The sequence below is a fragment of the Diospyros lotus genome, chromosome 4 (assembly GCF_014633365.1).
Source record: "Diospyros lotus cultivar Yz01 chromosome 4, ASM1463336v1, whole genome shotgun sequence".
Taxonomy (NCBI): domain Eukaryota; kingdom Viridiplantae; phylum Streptophyta; class Magnoliopsida; order Ericales; family Ebenaceae; genus Diospyros; species Diospyros lotus.
Window position 1 is genome coordinate 4,066,850 of NC_068341.1, and position 17,536 is coordinate 4,084,385.

Here is a 17,536-nt window from a genome sequence, read left to right on the forward strand (position 1 = left end):
ATATATACTTAAGCATATATATATTTTTTTATATAAAATATATATATAGAGAGAGAGAGGGAGAGGGAGAGACGTTGTTTGACTTGATAGCCGTCAGGGAAGAACAGAGAACCGTCAACTAGTTTACACGTGGAAAGATCCCAACGGTGGTCCCAGAGCTCCACACACACGCACGCCATTTGTTTCGTGCCTCGTGCGTGCGTTCCCTTCTCTCCCCTTCTACCTCTATATATACCGCTCTAATCCAGATTTACTCCTTTCATTACACATCACTTCCTTCTTCGTCTTTCTCTTCCTCACATCCATAATAGAGTACAGCACCAGCATTTCCTTCTCTCTCTCTCTCTCTCTCCCTCTCCCTCTCACTCTCTGGTTAGTTGTATTATATATCCATGGCGGGGGGAGGAATAGCGGCTCCGGCTGCCGGAGGGACGGAGTTCGAGGCCAAGATCACGCCCATAGTCATCATCTCCTGCATCATGGCCGCCACCGGCGGCCTCATGTTTGGTTACGACGTCGGCGTTTCAGGTTACTCTTCATTCATATTCTTGAGGTCTTAAATTAATGTTTAATTTAATCTGTATATGTTTATGATCAACTAGTCTTGATTTCTTCTTGATCATTCAATTCTTTCTCCGCCATTTCATGCCCGTGAGCATCGATCGGCCTGCAATACGATCACCTTTGCCTCTTGCATTTCTTCTTCTTGATCATTGATTGCTTCACGGTTCGTACTATGATTTAGGTCAAAAGAAGAGGAGCACGTAAATATTATACATATATATTTATTTATTTATTTTGTAAATATTTAAAAAAATAAGAATAATGAAATCATACTGAAAAGGTCCACACCACAGGGCTAGGAGTAGGACATGCTCGTCAGTCGTCCTCTCTGTCCCTGAAACAGTACAACCAACAGCCAATCGATTGCAAGCGTGTAAAATACCAAAAATGTCACCTAAACTTCATACAGATATAAGGGGTTATTTTGACAATTTACGTAATTTCATTTCGCTGTTTTCTTTTTCTCGGGGGAGTGTGGGGCCGGGGGGTTGTTGTTGTTCAGTTAGTGTTTGTTAATAATTATTTTTCCTTTCAGAAGATTGGAAAAGCTTAGACATAACTCACCGACAATTAAAAAACAACCCGGCCCCTATAATATGTTTCCTTTTCCTTTTCTAATTAATTCATTTAATTGATTACTCAATCAATTTCCTTTTCTAATTGGATAATGTTACTGTAAGAAGCAGAATTTTTGGTAATGTTTTTGTTTGTAATTTGTGTCAAACACAGGTGGTGTTACTTCAATGGGACCTTTCTTGAAAAAGTTCTTCCCGGTGGTTTACAGAAAGACAAAAGTGGAGCAGCATCTGGGCAGCAACTACTGCAAATATGACAATCAAGGCCTGCAACTGTTCACGTCGTCTCTGTATTTGGCCGGTTTGACCGCAACCTTCTTCGCCTCCTACACCACCAGGAGGCTCGGCCGGCGGATCACTATGCTCATCGCCGGCTTCTTCTTCCTAGTCGGTGTGGTGTTCAATGCTGCCGCTCAGGACCTTGCCATGCTCATTATTGGACGCATCTTGCTCGGCTGTGGCGTCGGATTCGCTAATCAGGTTCTTTACATATCACTTTTATTTTTGTATTCATTTTTTGATGAGATTTTTTTTTTATCCGCTTACAACACAAATGGTATTTATATAATACAACTTTCATATTACACACCAAATCTTCACGTTATAAATAGCAAGATTAGATGACGTCCAAAAAGTGATTAGAGAGAGGGGTATTAAGAAGTTCAAAACTTGTGACTCAAGACCTTTGGGAACGGAACAAAAGAAGAAAAAGCTGAAGGCAATGGGCCATCGCCACACCTTTTGGATGGTGTCTGGAAAAGTCCTCAAAAGCCCAAATTCCCAATTTCCATTCAGCTTCCTTCCCTGAAGTGTTGGCCTCTGCTCTGATTCCAGGGTTAATGATCGATGGCTTTGAATTTACTGATACTGCACCTTTCCATCATTGTCGGGTTTGAAAAATCCAACACCTCCTCTCTCTCTGACAAGACCACTTTGATCATTTTATTTTTTTTCCTTCCATCACTTATCTATCTATTACTTTGGCCAATATATTTTAATTTACGCTTTTCTTAACCGATTACTCGATTGGACAACATTTGATCAATATTGATTTTCACAAGAGTGCTGACAGATTGGGATAGAATATGTAAACCTTTTTTCCCAATTTTTTTTTATAAATGTTCTAGGAAATGGGGCTGATATTACCCTTTTAATAAAAACAGTTTATATCTTATGAAAATTGAAGGAAATATTATGAAGATTAACGTTTTCTCTCTTAATTTTATTATGGTGAAAAAGATTTAACAAAAAATGATCACTTCTATCTGCTTCTTATAATTTTGACCACTTATTTAATTGATGCCTTTTCTTGTTCGTGGAAGCTTTGTGTGTGTGTTTGTGTTTGCGTTGATTAGAATAAATTAGCTTCCAAAGAGCTTCAATAACTAAAAAAATGGATTAATAATAAAAAATTATGCCTCCAATTAGAGCGTCACGTTTGTAGAACCTATGTAAAATCCTAATTGGTGGTATGCATACGTGATGACATAACAGTATTGGACAAAGCCAGTGACAAATATTACTAATTAATCCAGATGACACATTTTTTATATTATCAAATAGGTTTTTGCGTAGACGATCAAGATTCTTCATATGTTAAAGGGATTTGATGATCTTATAAAAGTTATAAATTTGCGCCAATCTTTCAGGCAGTTCCGCTGTTCCTCTCAGAGATAGCACCTACCAGAATACGTGGGGGACTCAACATACTGTTCCAACTCAACGTGACCATTGGTATTCTCTTCGCCAATCTGGTCAACTACGGCACTGCAAAGTAAGTTACCCTTTTCGACAACCTCTCATCCCCTCCCATTTTATATTTCTCTTTTAAAACAATATAAATTATAAAATGAGAGGAATCCAACAAAGTTTTGTTCAAATTTTGGGTTTTCTTGACTCGTCTTTGTGTGGGGGGGGGGGGGGGGGGGGGGGGGGGGGTGACGTGAGGATTGAACTTCAATGCCTCAAAATTCCAGGAATCCCGGTCCACCCACTGAAATTTTACATCAAAGCAGATTATCAAATGTATCCTGATGGCTGCTGATGGATATAAATTATGATACTTGACACGATTTGATTGGCCGAAATAACTGCTCCAATGAATAAAATGCGCATTTTGCGTTTTCTTTAATAATCACAATAATTGTTAAACTAAAGATAGAATGAGCACTTTTTCCAATCAACTCAACGTTTCTACTGATTAAATCAATTCAAGTATCATTGTTGGTTGATCAACTAGTCCAACTAGAAGAATACAAGGGAGCGTAAAAACCCATGTGAAAGTGGTCGGTCCACAACGCTTTGAGACCGTTTGCCTTGCAGAGTGCTTGACCAAAAGGATAATGCTACATCCCAAAAATAAAGTGTTTTTGTCAGGGCTACCGCTTGGTGGCAAAGATATCACTATAAAAAAAAATGGCTTTTGGTCAAGCCATTTATAAGGTGACTCAAAACTAATTAGTTTTTACAGGATAAGTAATCTAGTCGGCAGGGATTTTAGACTTCTTTGCTTTTTGCTAAGTGGGGGTTTTAGACTTTGATAGTGTAAAATTCGTTACTGATCATCAACGTGTTTAATTTCCTTGCAGGATCAAAGGAGGGTGGGGCTGGAGGCTGTCACTAGGGTTGGCTGCTGTCCCGGCCGTCCTCCTAACCCTCGGGGCCCTCTTCGTTGTGGACACCCCCAACAGCCTGATCGAGCGCGGCCGCCTGGAAGAAGGCAAGTCTGTTCTCAGGAGGATCCGAGGCACTGACAAGATTGAACCCGAGTACCAGGAGCTTCTCGAGGCCAGCCGCATTGCCAAAGAAGTCAAGCACCCCTTCCGCAACCTCCTCAAGAGGAGGAATCGCCCTCAGCTCATCATTGCCGTCTCCTTGCAGGTAAATTCATATAGCTTGCCCATATAGTGCGATCATATTTAATTAATTTATTGTTTGTTGTTGTAAATTTTACTTAAAGAAGGACTTAATAATGGTTTTTCTACTACAGATCTTCCAGCAATTCACTGGCATCAATGCAATCATGTTCTACGCCCCAGTGCTCTTCAACACACTGGGATTCAAGGACGATGCCTCCCTCTACTCAGCGGTCATAACCGGCGCAGTGAACGTGATCTCCACCGTGGTCTCCATCTACTCCGTCGACAAACTGGGCCGCCGGGTTCTCCTGCTGGAAGCCGGCGTCCAGATGATCCTCTCCCAAACGGTGATCGCCGTAATTCTGGGCATCAAGGTCAAGGACCACTACAGCAGCCTCCACGGCGGCTACTCCGTCCTGGTGGTGATCATGGTGTGCACATTCGTGTCGGCCTTTGCCTGGTCCTGGGGGCCTCTGGGATGGCTGATCCCGAGCGAGACCTTCCCGCTGGAAACCCGGTCGGCGGGGCAGAGCGTCACGGTCTGCGTGAACCTGCTCTTCACGTTCGTGATCGCTCAGGCCTTCCTCTCAATGCTGTGCCACTTCAAGTACGGCATCTTCCTGTTTTTCGCCGGGTGGGTGGTGATCATGTCGATCTTCGTGCTGTTTCTGTTGCCGGAGACGAAGAACGTGCCGATAGAGGAGATGACGGAGAGAGTGTGGAAGCAGCACTGGCTGTGGAAGAGGTTCATGGACGATGAGGGAGAGACTGGCGGGAATATGAATGGCAATAAAATTGGTCGCACCAATGGGTTTGATCCCGCTTCCCAGTTGTAAAAACTGATGATGAGGATTCATCTTTTTCGGCTAAACCTGGAATCAAGTGAATTAGTGAAAGTTAGATTAAATAAATCCAATTGATACACCACGGTTTTACGTTAATTACCACTTATATCTCTGTACATATATATACAGTCGTCTGATAGGTCAAGAGTTTTGTTTTGCCTCTTCCTGATTGAATTGCAGTTGCACCCGCCCCCCTTAATCTTTGGCTGAATGAGGGGTCTGCAAGACTGCAACCTGCATTACTGTTTAATTAAAATATCAATGGATTTCTGTTAATTTCCAATGGTGAGTTTAATATATATATATATATATATATATGTGTGTGTGTGTGTGTGTGTGTGTGTGTGTGTGTGTGTGGTCAACAGGATCCCTAGTAGTGGTACTTCTATGTTTGCAATAGGGCTGCCCCCTTGTAAACCATTTTTTTTAATTTCTATATTCATTGATTGAATCTATAGTTAAAAATAAAAAATTAATTTTCTAATATTTCAATTTTACACTCTAAATTAGAAAGCATAAAAAATATCATTTTAAGATTTTCTAAAAGTAAATCCTGTTACTTTTTGAATCACAGAATATATGGACATGTTGAATTATATATATTTTTTTAAACAAGGGGTTTAGTTATAAAATTAAAATAATAAAAAAAGGGTTTGAATTGAATGGGTAGAAACAAAATGATAAATGGGACTAAATGAGTAGTACCTAATAAAACAATGTAAAAGTAAAACGGACTGGCACGCGTCAGCCTGCACTGTGCGGGCCAGTTTAGAACCGCCCACCTGCCAGCAAGTCCAATGGGTATGGCCCCTTGGCTCGTTCTTTAATTTATTTTATAAATTAAAATTACTTTGTAAAATAATACTAACTCATTCATTCGACCTTTCAAATTGTTATAAAAAATTGCCCCAAGTAATGACAGTCATGGTTTTTGAAAAAAATATAATGTTGGCTAGCTTTCCCAGTAACAAGCAAATACTCGCAACCAAATTTGTCTACTCATTTGACCCATCAATTCTTGTTCAAAATTAGAATTATTTGGTGCCACTTATTCACTAACTTGCACCCCCCATCTGGTCAAAATTTGGGATCAAATGACACCCATTTACCTACTTTAAAATTTGCCCAGAAATTATGCCAAGTTTTAGCTTGTCCTAGACCGTATTGGAATTTCATAAAAACCCTTTCTTTCCTTTTTTTATTTGCTATGGTTATTCACTTTCTAATCTCCAATTCACTTTTGTAACTTCTCACTATTATTCATGTTTTTGTCAACATATAATAATAAAAAAATTTTAAGTGCAAGAGACCATCTCAATGAAGTGATGAGCGACCATTTTAATGATGAATGACCCTTTTGATGACAAGTAGATACCTTAATAAATAGTAATTTTTAAGGAAAAAAAATTGATTAGGGACACGAGTAAGGTCACTCATGAATCTTTCGACACTTAAAATCAGTCTCATGCTCAAAGAGAAGTTATAGTCTCACCAGTATAGTGAGCATACACCACGTTTTAACATTAATTACCACTTATATCTCTGTACATATATGTACTGTAGTCTGATAGAAGAATTGGTTAAGCTTTTTGTTTTCCCTCTCCTTGATTGAATTGCTGTTGCATCCCCTTAATCTCTGGCTGAATGCAACCTGCATTACAGTTTGATTAAAATATCAATGGATTTCTGTTAATTTCCAATGGTGAATTTAATATATATGTGTGTGTGTGTGGTCAAGAGGATCCCTAGTGTTGCTTCTATGTTCGCGAAAGGGCTGGCCCCTTGTAAACCTATATTTTTTTTATTTCTTTATTCATTGACTGAATCTATAATTAAAAATAAAAAGTCTAATTTTCTAATATTTCGATTTTATACTCTAATTTAGAATAAAAAATATCTTTTTAAGATTTTCTAAAAATAAACCATCGATTTATCTATAGTAATTTCTTTGTTTGTTGTTCCATTAGGATTCTCTGAATATTTGATATTTAGGTGCCCTTTTGATGTCAACGAAGCTCTCTTATAGTGATTGTCGTCCCATCCTTGATAGGGTTTGTTCTCGAGTGAGTACTTGGTGTGGTTGCCTTTTATCTTTTGCCAGTAGACTTCAATTAGTGCTCTCTATCATTTGTATCTATTGGGCCTCCATCTCTATTCTCCCTAAAAAAAGTCCTTAAAGAGCTTTAGTAGATCGTTCGTGCATTTTTTTTGGAGTGGCTCGAAATTATCCCCTCGTAAGGCCAAAGTGGTTTGGTTAGACATTTGTTGCCTTAAAGATAAGGTGGGATGGGTCTTCGTCTTATGGAACCAAACCCTAGTGGCTAAGCTAATTTGGAATCTTATGCATACTTTGTCTGAATCCTTATGGATTCACTTGTATCGCATTAGGGAATAGTGCTTTTGGTTCGTTTCGATCCCTTATTCTAGCCCTTGGTATTGGCGCAAGCTTTTCCAACTTAGGGGTAAGGTTCGTCGATTCTTTGGGTTGTTTATTAGGGATGGCTGTAGGATTTTTCTATGGCACAATCACTAGCATCTATTGGGGGTGCTTGTTGATTTCTTTTCTCACTTCCTTTCTCGTCAATTCTCCATCCCCTATACGACCAAAGTGTTTGACATTATTATGTAAGGCACCTAGTGTCGACTTGAGTTAGGTCCCCCTTAGGCTCTTCAGCTTATTCTCTCTTCGATGTCGAGTCTTCCACACATCTCTTCCCACGATCTCCCCCGGTGGCTCCCAACTATTGATGGTGTCTTCTCAATGCAATTTGCGATGAGAGCCTTCCAGATTAGGGGTAATAAGGTCATTTGGTTTCATCTTGTTCAGCATGGGTCAGGCTACCCCTCCAATACTTTTATCCTTTGGCTTGCTATTAAGGAGCATCTGTCCACTCTTGATGGCCTCAATCTCTGTTTGCCTTTTGTTAACAAGTGTTAACTTTACAGGGCCATTCTTGTGCGCCACAGCCATGTGTTTTTTTTTTTTTTTGCTTGTTCTTTTTCTTGGCAAGTACTTTCTTAGCTTAGACGTCAGGTGAAGTTTATCTGGCCTTCGTGCCGTTGGTCCCGTGGGATTTTTGTGGCCGCTCATATATAAATGGAGTGGAAAATTCTCGTGGACGGTTATGACTCAACTTACATTTTAGGCAACTGTCTATTTCATTTGGCTAGAGTGCAATAATCCACTACAAGAAAAATGTATTTTAGCGACGGAATTTAAGGACAGAATTATTTCGTCGCTAATTAGCAATAGAATTTTCGTCGTTAGTTTTTTTAAGTATTTTTTTAATTTTGCGACGGAATTAGCGATGAAAATCTATCGCTAAAAATAAAAAATATTAAATAGAAAACATTAAAATTTAGCAATGCTGCTCAACCCCATCGTTAAAAAAATATATATATTAAATAAAAAAATTAAAATTTAGCAACGGGTTCAACCCGTTGCTAAAAAATAAAAAAAATTAAATAAAAAAGCAATGGGCTCAACCCCATTGCTAAAAAATAAAAAAAAAATTAAATAAAATAATTCAAATTTAGTGATGAGTCAATCCCGTTGCTAAAAACTTAAAAGAATAAATAAATAAATAATTCAAATTTAACGATAGGTCAACCCATTGCTAAAAAATAAAAAAAAATTAAATTAAAAAAATTAAAATTTAGCGACAGGCACAACTCTATCGCTTAAAAATAAAAAAATAAATAAAAATTAAAATATACATAAATAGAATTTAAATAAAAAATAAAAAAATTAAATAAAAAATATAAAATTTAGCGACGAGCACAACTCAGTTGCTAAAAAATAAAAAAATTAAATAAAAATTAAAATTAAAATAAAAAAATTAAAACAAAATTAAATCAAAAATAAAAATAAAAAAATTAAAATTTAGCCCAGTAGCTAAAAAATAAAAATAAATAAATAAATAATTAAAATTTAGCGACAAGCCAACCCTGTCGCTAAATTTTTTTTTTAAATAAATTAAATAAAAATATTAAAATTTAGCCACAGGTACCCCGTTGCTAAAAAAATAAAAAAGATTTAAATAAAATTAAATAAAAAAATTAAAATTTAGCGACGGGTACTCTCATCGCTAAAAATAAATTAAGGAAATCAAAATATAGCGACGGGGTCAACCGTCGCTAAAAAATCCAAAAAATTATGTAAAAAATTAAAAATTTTACATTTAAACATATTATAATAATTTTTAGTAACATTAATATTAGTAAAAATTAAACTAATAATTTTTAAATATATTACAAATTAAAATCAAAATAAAAACATAATTTTTCATTGCTAATATAATAATTAATAAAGTTTTATTTGAATTAATAATGAAATAAAATTAAAATTAATATTCATTTCCTTTTACTAACATTAATTTTAAAATTAATATTATTAAATAAGTTTGAGAAATTTTGGTGTATAACCAAGAAGGCTTCCAGATCGGCTGGCTCGCGTTCGAAACTTGGTCATGAAAGGTTGGGGTTCGAATCTGGTGGAAAGCTTGAGAATAATAGCTGGGAGTAATATCTTAGTGTTGCCCATCGCTAAAAAATAAAAAAAAAACTTAAATAAAAAAAATTAAAATTTAGGGACGGGCACAGACCCGTCGCTAAAAAATAAAAAAAATTTAATAAAATTTAATAAAAAAATTAAAATTTAACGACGGGGTCCACCCCATCGGTAATTCCGTTGTTGATTAGCGACAGGTACAACCTTCGTCGCTGATTCCGTCACTAAAAAATACCTGTCGCTAAATTTCAGCGACGCCCTTTTAAGCGACAGAAAGGTACCCGTCACTAAATCCGTCGCTGAAAAATTTAGCAACGAATTTTTATGTTTTAGCGACGGAATTTTTCGTTGCTAAAATGCTGATCTTTTGTAGTAATCGTTGCTTTTGTGACAATGTGCGCTGCCTTACTCAGTTTGCTTACCAGATCCAAACTTCGGTTTGGTCTCGATTAGCTTTGATGCATTTCCCTCGTACTCTACAAGGTTTGGCTTTTATCCATTTTTGGCACCTTCCACCTTCTTGCTTGATATAATCCTTTCTTCTTATTCCGCCATGTTGTTTTTTCATATGCTTTTAATCTTATGGTGTCTAACTATGTTTTCTCGGCAAGTCCTCCAGTTAGGTTATGCCCTTGGTCATAGATTTCCTTATGATGCCCCTATGCGTATACGGGTTAGGTTTGCTTTCTTCTCCTTTTCCCCACTCTTTTCTTTCCCATGTGCCTTGCATGTAGCTATCTGGCGATTCCTTCCGTCTAGGCCTTTATCTTTCCTGCGATCAATTGGCCTAGTATTATGGATTTTGATTGTTTTCTCATTCATCAAAATTCATCGCGGAATGGGGCTGTCTTTAATGATTGGTGGTCTTTGGAAATTGACAGTTTTCCCTCCATTTTTTAGGTAATTACGAGGTTCTGTGGTGGTTTCGATCTAGCCTGTTTCCTTTCGCTGTGATGACTTCCATCCTAGTACCATGAAATTTGGCAATCTATTTTTGCACCAAATTTCATCGTAAAATGGTGTTATCATTGGCATCAAAAGGATCGGCTCTAGGTCTTTATCCTTATGGGCTTTTTAACTGCCCCCTGCCTCTTCCCCTTGCTACCCCGTTTCTCTCTTTCCTCCTTATTGTGTCATGTTTGAGGTCTTCTTGCGACTCCATCTATCTAACTTTCCTTTCCGCTGCCATGTCAATCGGGATACTATTGTGGATTTCAGGGCTGTCTTTGTTGATTGGAGGCATTTGCATGTGATGGGTTCCCATAGAGCTGTTATGCTTTTTCTTTTGGCCCATTCACCCTTTAGGGTGACGATTTGTTGTTGTATGTTTCTCTCAGTTTCTTTCTGCCTCGCTGTTAGTGTTAATGCTTTAATGAGAGATTTAGATGACATCTAACAATTGTAATTATGGGACTAATGATATAATTCTTGAAAATATAATAAAATATGTTTGATGGTTATATCTCCATTCATAGCTCTTTAATCTTAATGTATGAGTGAGCCCTTAGATTTCTTGGTAAAAGTATTATTCTTAAGTTTTAAGAATATGTGACAAAGACTTTCGGATTAAAGATTTCTTAAAGTAACTCCCAATCCTTAGATTTCTCAAAAGAGGGCTATGATTAATCTATTATGTACCAACACAAATTATTACCTTTGATTAGTATGAGATACTAATGATAAAGAATGGTGAGTCACATGCCATAATCTATGAGATGGATATAGTAGATACGTGGGTAGATGTTAATTGAACATTTACTGAATGTGACACAAGTGATAGATCGTATGGCTAAGATGATATGTCACTAGTTTTGATTATATTACTGGTCCTTAGACTAGAGGCAACATATCGAAGGTAACATAGTTGTCTTGTATTTGTATGTTGGTGCTTTGTCATTACTAAGAACCACTTAGCTTCTGAGTGAGAAATGCATTGTGTGGTCTCTGTGCAGTGATGTATGGAGGCAGGTGATTGCTAATGGGATCTGTCTACCTCATGCATGAGGCAAACATTCTATGTGATCAATAGTGGTTGTGATTGCATAAATCCCTGGCCAAGGAACATATGATTGGAAAGATGTTTCTAATGTCGGAAGGAGTTTCGATATGTCATCTCAATCACACCACACTTGATCTTGGCATAGCTATTGAGTTAATGAGTTCGATCAGTCCATGACTCTCACTTGATCGAGATGTTAATCAATGGAGGGATTATAGTATATGGGAATTGAAAGTCCAAATAGATTCTCTTTAAAATAAGATTTCATTACTGATAAGATCGCTCTGATATAATACTAGTTGTCACTTAGGGTTTTTCAAGGTATATCGAAGAAATGGAGAGATCCTTATTATATACCAAAATGTTTGACGTGTCATGATTGTTACTTAGTGGTGAACCTAAAAGGTCACACACATATCTCTATGAAAGTTGTGATCGTCAAAAGTTAACAAGCATACCAATAAGAGTTAACGGGGGCTTCGGTTTCATCATAAGATGATGAAATGGTCATTAAGAATTAATGACGGGCCTAGATACAATTTGTAGAAACTTAGAATGATGGGATAAAATCGATTGATTGGCCTTGGAGGCTATTGACTGGATCAAGGCCAAACCAATCGATAGTTTGAGAAATTGATTAACTAATCCTTGCTAACTAATGTAAAACGATTGACCATTTTCAATAGCGAACACTGCGATTTTGCATGACCATTTCCAACAGGAGAATGACATGCCTGGGGGGCACCTTTCCCTTTTTAGCTTTGTCTCTTTTTTCTCTCCTAATCGTTTGTCCAAATTTGGGAGCATTTAGGGTTTTAGGGTATGATATAAAAAAGAAGAAGAAGAAAAATGTTTAGGGTTTTGCATTACAATTGTTGCTAAGTTTTCTCTCTCATCCATTGTGTTTTTCTTCTCATTCCAAAGCCCTTTGAGATCCATTCCTTTCTTGCTCCCATTGCTCCATTGTTTGTGTAATACCCCAAGAGCTCAGAGAATGGTAGTATATATCGAGGATAAGTAAGGAAGGAAACAACACTAGTTGGATACCTTTTGGGTTGAATGTTGGTAAAGAACTCTCGGGTTAAGCGTGCTTGAGAAGCTCAAGGATGGGTGACCCTCTAAAAAGTTTGCGTAAGCCCATCAGGGTAAGTTGTTCATGTCTTTTCTATCGCCCAATGCAAGATGTTACAGTTTGATTATTGCTAGTGTAGTAATACAAATCCAATAAAAAGTCTATTGGATTTAGGATTTCTATTTTGAACCTAATTCCAACTTAATCACCTACAATAGGCTTGTTTAACACATAGGTTCTCTTGTAGGTCTCTATCATTTTTCGAAGCGTGGATTGACTAAAGCCCTTGTAGTTTCAAAGTTTGGACCAGTCATCTGACTTACTGGTCATAGTAGTAGGTGAGTACTTGGTGGAGCCATTTAGCAACTATTGGTAAGCAAAGGTTGCTACCATAGGAGGAATTTATATTTTACTTTGAAACTGAACTTTTAGTGAGGTATATTGCTAAACTCCCCATGGTTTGTTTTACGATTTTATTGCGTATCACTATAAAAAATCTATAATTTAGTGATCGGAGAATCCGTCACTAACACTAAAATAAGAAAATCCAATTTAGTGACGGAAAACACCTGTCACTAAAACTGGTGTCGCTAAAATTTGGTGACAGAATTAGTGACGGGGTGACCTCGTCACAAATCAGCGACGGGGAGACCCTGTCATAGATCAATGACGAGGAACCTTGTCACTAACATATTTTTAATTTAAAAAAATTATATATTTTATTTAAATTAAATTAAAATTTAATTAGCGATAGGAACCATCACTAAAATATATTTTTAATTTAAAAAAATTAAATTTTTATTTAAATTAAATTAAATTAAAATTTAATTATCTTAAATGAGGTCAGACTGTAAAAATTGAAAAATAAAATATTTTCATTAATTAAATTAAATCATATAAATGGTAAAATATAATTAATTTCATATAAATTAATTTTTATATGAAAATAAAACATTTTCATAAATATTACTATTTAAAACACTATTTTTACAATATAAAATTGTATATTTATTTTTATTTTTATATATTTAATATTTAATTTACAAAATTAAATTTTATAACATTATATCTGTATTTCTAATTTAAAAGCTTGTATTAAATGAATACCTAACTAACCAATAATATTTATAACATTATATTTGTATTTTTAATTTTAAAATACAAATAAGAACTAATTAAAATACAAATATTAAGATTTTTTATTTTAATTATTATAATATATTTAATAAATAACTACTTAAAACACTATTTTTACAAAAAAATTGTATATTTGTTAAATTTTTTATATATAATTAATATGTCATTTACAAATGTTAATTGGCATAATAATTTTTTATTTCTAATTTACACATTTTTTTAATGATTTCTCATATAAATGATCAATAATATATACATAATACACAATAATATATACAAAATATATAATTCTATAAACGTAAAATAAACAATAACATACATGCAATAAATATAAATAACATCGATATTAAAATGAAATTGACATATCAATTAAAATAAAACAATTTATAACTAATATCAATATTTTTTATTTAAGAAACATTCAAAACATATTTAACACTTAAATCAATAAAATACTAAAAATAAAATATATAGGTAAAAAAAAAAACTCCAGTGGTGTAGAGGAGGGAAAGACGACATAGGAGAAAAATGAGGAGGGGAAGGAAAAAGGGAGAGGAAAAAGATTAAATAGGGGGTGAGGTAGTGGGAATTTAAAAAATTGGGGAGGGGGCGACAGATTGAAGCGAGAAATTGAAAGGGAGCCGTCGGGGGGGATGTGTGGCCCAAGGAGGGGCGTGGCTGGAGGGGGGGAGGGAAGGAGTGCGATTTTGTTCACCCCCGTTAGTTGAGCGTAACCCTCGTTAATTGAGGGTTAAAATTTCTTTTGAACGCTTGCCCCGTTAGTCAAATTGCAGCCCAATTTTGAATACCCATTCCCACATTCTCTCTGTCTTCTCTCACTCTTTCTCTCTTTTATGCAGCCCAATATTTTGTTTACCCGCCCATTCAACAACTTCCATCTTCCTTATTCATTCTCTCTCTCTCTACCATCTCCGGCATACATCTCCACCAGCCCGACCTCCCCTTCAACAGCGTCCGATTCCTCCCCAGCTTGCGACCGCTGTCTGCCGCTTCCTGCCTCACGTGCAACTGCTGTCGCCTTCTGCCGTTTCCTGCCTCGCCTGCAATCTCCTTCGCCGTTAGCCATTCTTCCTGCCTCGGGGTTCGACTGCCGTCGCCGTCATTTTCTCCTTATCTTGCGACCGCTGTCGTCGCCTCCTCCTGCCTTGGCTATTGCATTTCCATTAAGCAACCCCAGTTTTCAAATATTTGCTTCTTCGTTGGTGCTCTGCTTCCTTAACCAAGTTCGATCTTCACATTGCTCTTGTTTGTTTCTATATGTGCAAATTAAAAAATGTCTGTAAGATGCTATAGTTGTTTTGCTGCGGTCTGTGAAGCATGGAAATGGCTCGGCAACGTCGTTTCGGCGTTTTCGAACCATTTCCTGTTTCGAAAATAGGAAAAACGACCCGAAACTTTTTTCGGGTCGTTTGTGTAATTTTTGAAAATGTTCGGGCCGTTTCAAAATTTTAAGAACTCACCTGAAACTCATTCCCAACCCAGAAACACATTTCAACAATTGCCCAGCCAGCTGGATCCCTACAAAAATTTTCTCCTCCATTTTCCCCTCTTTTCTTCTTCTTCTTCGATTGCCCTTGTCGCGCCGTCGTTTGCTCCTGTGCTCTATCACCTGCTTCGGTGCTCCGTCATCCTTCAAGTTTTTCCAGCCGTCGATCGTTCTTTCCCGGCTCTCCTGTTGCCACTGTTGTTCTTCCATTTCTTTCTGCAATTGTATCTATAAGTAACCCCCTCCCCTTTCTCTCTCTCTATATATATATATATGAAAATATATATGTTTAATATATGTTTAACACTTAACAGTTTGCATATTTATGTATATATATGTGAAAATATATATATGTTAACAGTTAACACTTAACAGTATGCGTATCAATATATATATATATACATATATATGTAAAAATATATATAAGTTAATAGTATATATAAGTTAACAGTTATATATATACGAAAATATATATGTTACTTCATATATTGTTGATAGTATATATAATTATTTATTTTTAATTGCTATAATAGAACTTTTTAAATATTGTTGATGGTTGTTTGAATGTATTGTGAACTTTATATTTATGTTTATTTGAATACATTATAGAATTTATATTTATTGTTTATATTTGAGTATTTTTTATTTTTTACATTAAAAATTATATTTACAAAAAACTCCTTATATTTTTTAAATTTACAGTTTATCCCACGTTTTCGTTTCCTACTTTTTTAGAAAAATACTGTTTTCATATTTCCGTTTCCGAGGAAACGTTTCCGATTTCCATTTCCGTGCAACCTAGGCTGCAATTAGGATTTAATATTTTTCTTTAGAAACTATCTTACACACAGAGTGTTATCATGTTACTTGTAAAATTAATTGATACACTCACTTAGGATATATTGACTTTTGAGAAAAAATATTAGATGTCTAATGAAGTAATGGGTAACAAGAAGCTAACTTGAATGTATGTTTATCCTAATTTAAACCCTTAATTAATCTTTTAAAGACTACTAGAAATAAGAAAGAATGGCTGCTAAAATGAGTAGATAGTGGTTTTGTTTGCATTTCTTTTGTTTTTATTTCTTTTACAATGCATCTGCATTTCCAGTTAGGTGTTTGTATGTTTGGAATAGAAATTATTTTTGGGGTTTGGGGCTCTATGCATCTGCATTTTCAGTTATTTTTTTGGCTATGCATCTGCATTGCCAATCGAGTGTTAAGAGCAGTGCCAGTAATTTTGTTTGCAGTGATTTTGTTTGTTTGCTGTGTAAATATATTATTATTAGATTGTTTATTCTAATAATTTTGTTTGTTGTGTTTAAGCATTTTCTTTATTTTGATTATTATTTCTTTCACTTTAACAGCTTGGCTCAACTAATTGTTTTCAATAAAAAAATGAGTGTCAACTTTGCATAAGTCATGAGCAATTATTAAAATTATGATATTAGGAATAAGTAGTATCATGTAATTTTATTTATTTATTTTTTGATGTGAAATAAAATATAAAAGAAATAGGCATATTATTTTTTGGATTTGACACAATATTTTTCCTTGAAGAATATTTAACTGAAAAATATTTTTTGTCATAACAAATAGTCTTAGTTTAAGATAATTATTTTAACGCTTAATAAATACTAATTTTCATTTTTGTCATTTTTGTATGTCTGTGGAACAATAAAAAAATGTTAACCAAATATTTGTTATGTGCTTTTAGTATTAATAAGCACGTTAATACTTTATCAAGCACTACTATTATTAACACTACTTCCATAATATAATAAAATAACCATAACACAACATCAACACCAAACATTTATTACATGTTGTACATTTGTAATTATTTTACCATTACGTTAAAATGACCTCATTCTAAGTATGACAAATGGTCCGTTCACATCATACCACAGTCCAATGTCTCAATCAATAGACAGCATTGCAAATTGCTCATTTGATTACAACAATAATCTCAAGAAATGTCAATAACATTATTGGTCCAAAAGGTCAAATCGCTTATCCTGAGTGTCTCTCACACCCGGCCTGACAGGACGTAGAAGGAGATTAATCATGGTGAACTAACCGGACGCAGTGGCTAGAGCCGGGCTCACCGCACACAAGGAGCCCCCTCACTTTGGAAAGAGGTACTCACACTGTCGTTTGCGAGACTCGATCCTCAATTTTGATCCAAGATTCATTACGGAAGGCATTTTGTGCCCCCTCTCTTGACTAACTGGGCTGCCCATGCAAGCAATGTTAATGACATTATTGTTTAGTTGTTATGGTGTATCTCTATGTAGTTTTGTGTCTGAATGTACGTTTATGTAGTTTTTTGCTTGTGTAAAAGGGATTATAGTCTTTATTACGATGAAGAATGTAATTATGTTTAATTTGATTTGAATTATGTTAAACTTGGTATTATAAAATTCTATTTGTGTCCATTTTTTCTTAGAATATGGAGGCCGCAGAATT

General features: G+C 35.4%; 1 protein-coding gene across 1 annotated transcript in view; it reads left to right on the forward strand.

Moving 5' to 3' along the window:
* Window positions 1-249: 249 nt before the first annotated feature.
* Window positions 250-17,536, forward strand: part of LOC127800467 (sugar transport protein 13-like) — a 92,335-nt gene continuing 75,048 nt past the window's right edge. Inside the window, exons 1-5 of the mRNA XM_052335085.1 lie at window positions 250-528; window positions 1,294-1,619; window positions 2,789-2,913; window positions 3,728-4,019; window positions 4,129-4,869. Coding sequence (XP_052191045.1) covers window positions 393-528; window positions 1,294-1,619; window positions 2,789-2,913; window positions 3,728-4,019; window positions 4,129-4,833 — 1,584 coding nt within the window. The 5' untranslated portion in view covers window positions 250-392 and the 3' untranslated portion in view covers window positions 4,834-4,869. The remainder of the gene's footprint in view (window positions 529-1,293; window positions 1,620-2,788; window positions 2,914-3,727; window positions 4,020-4,128; window positions 4,870-17,536) is intronic.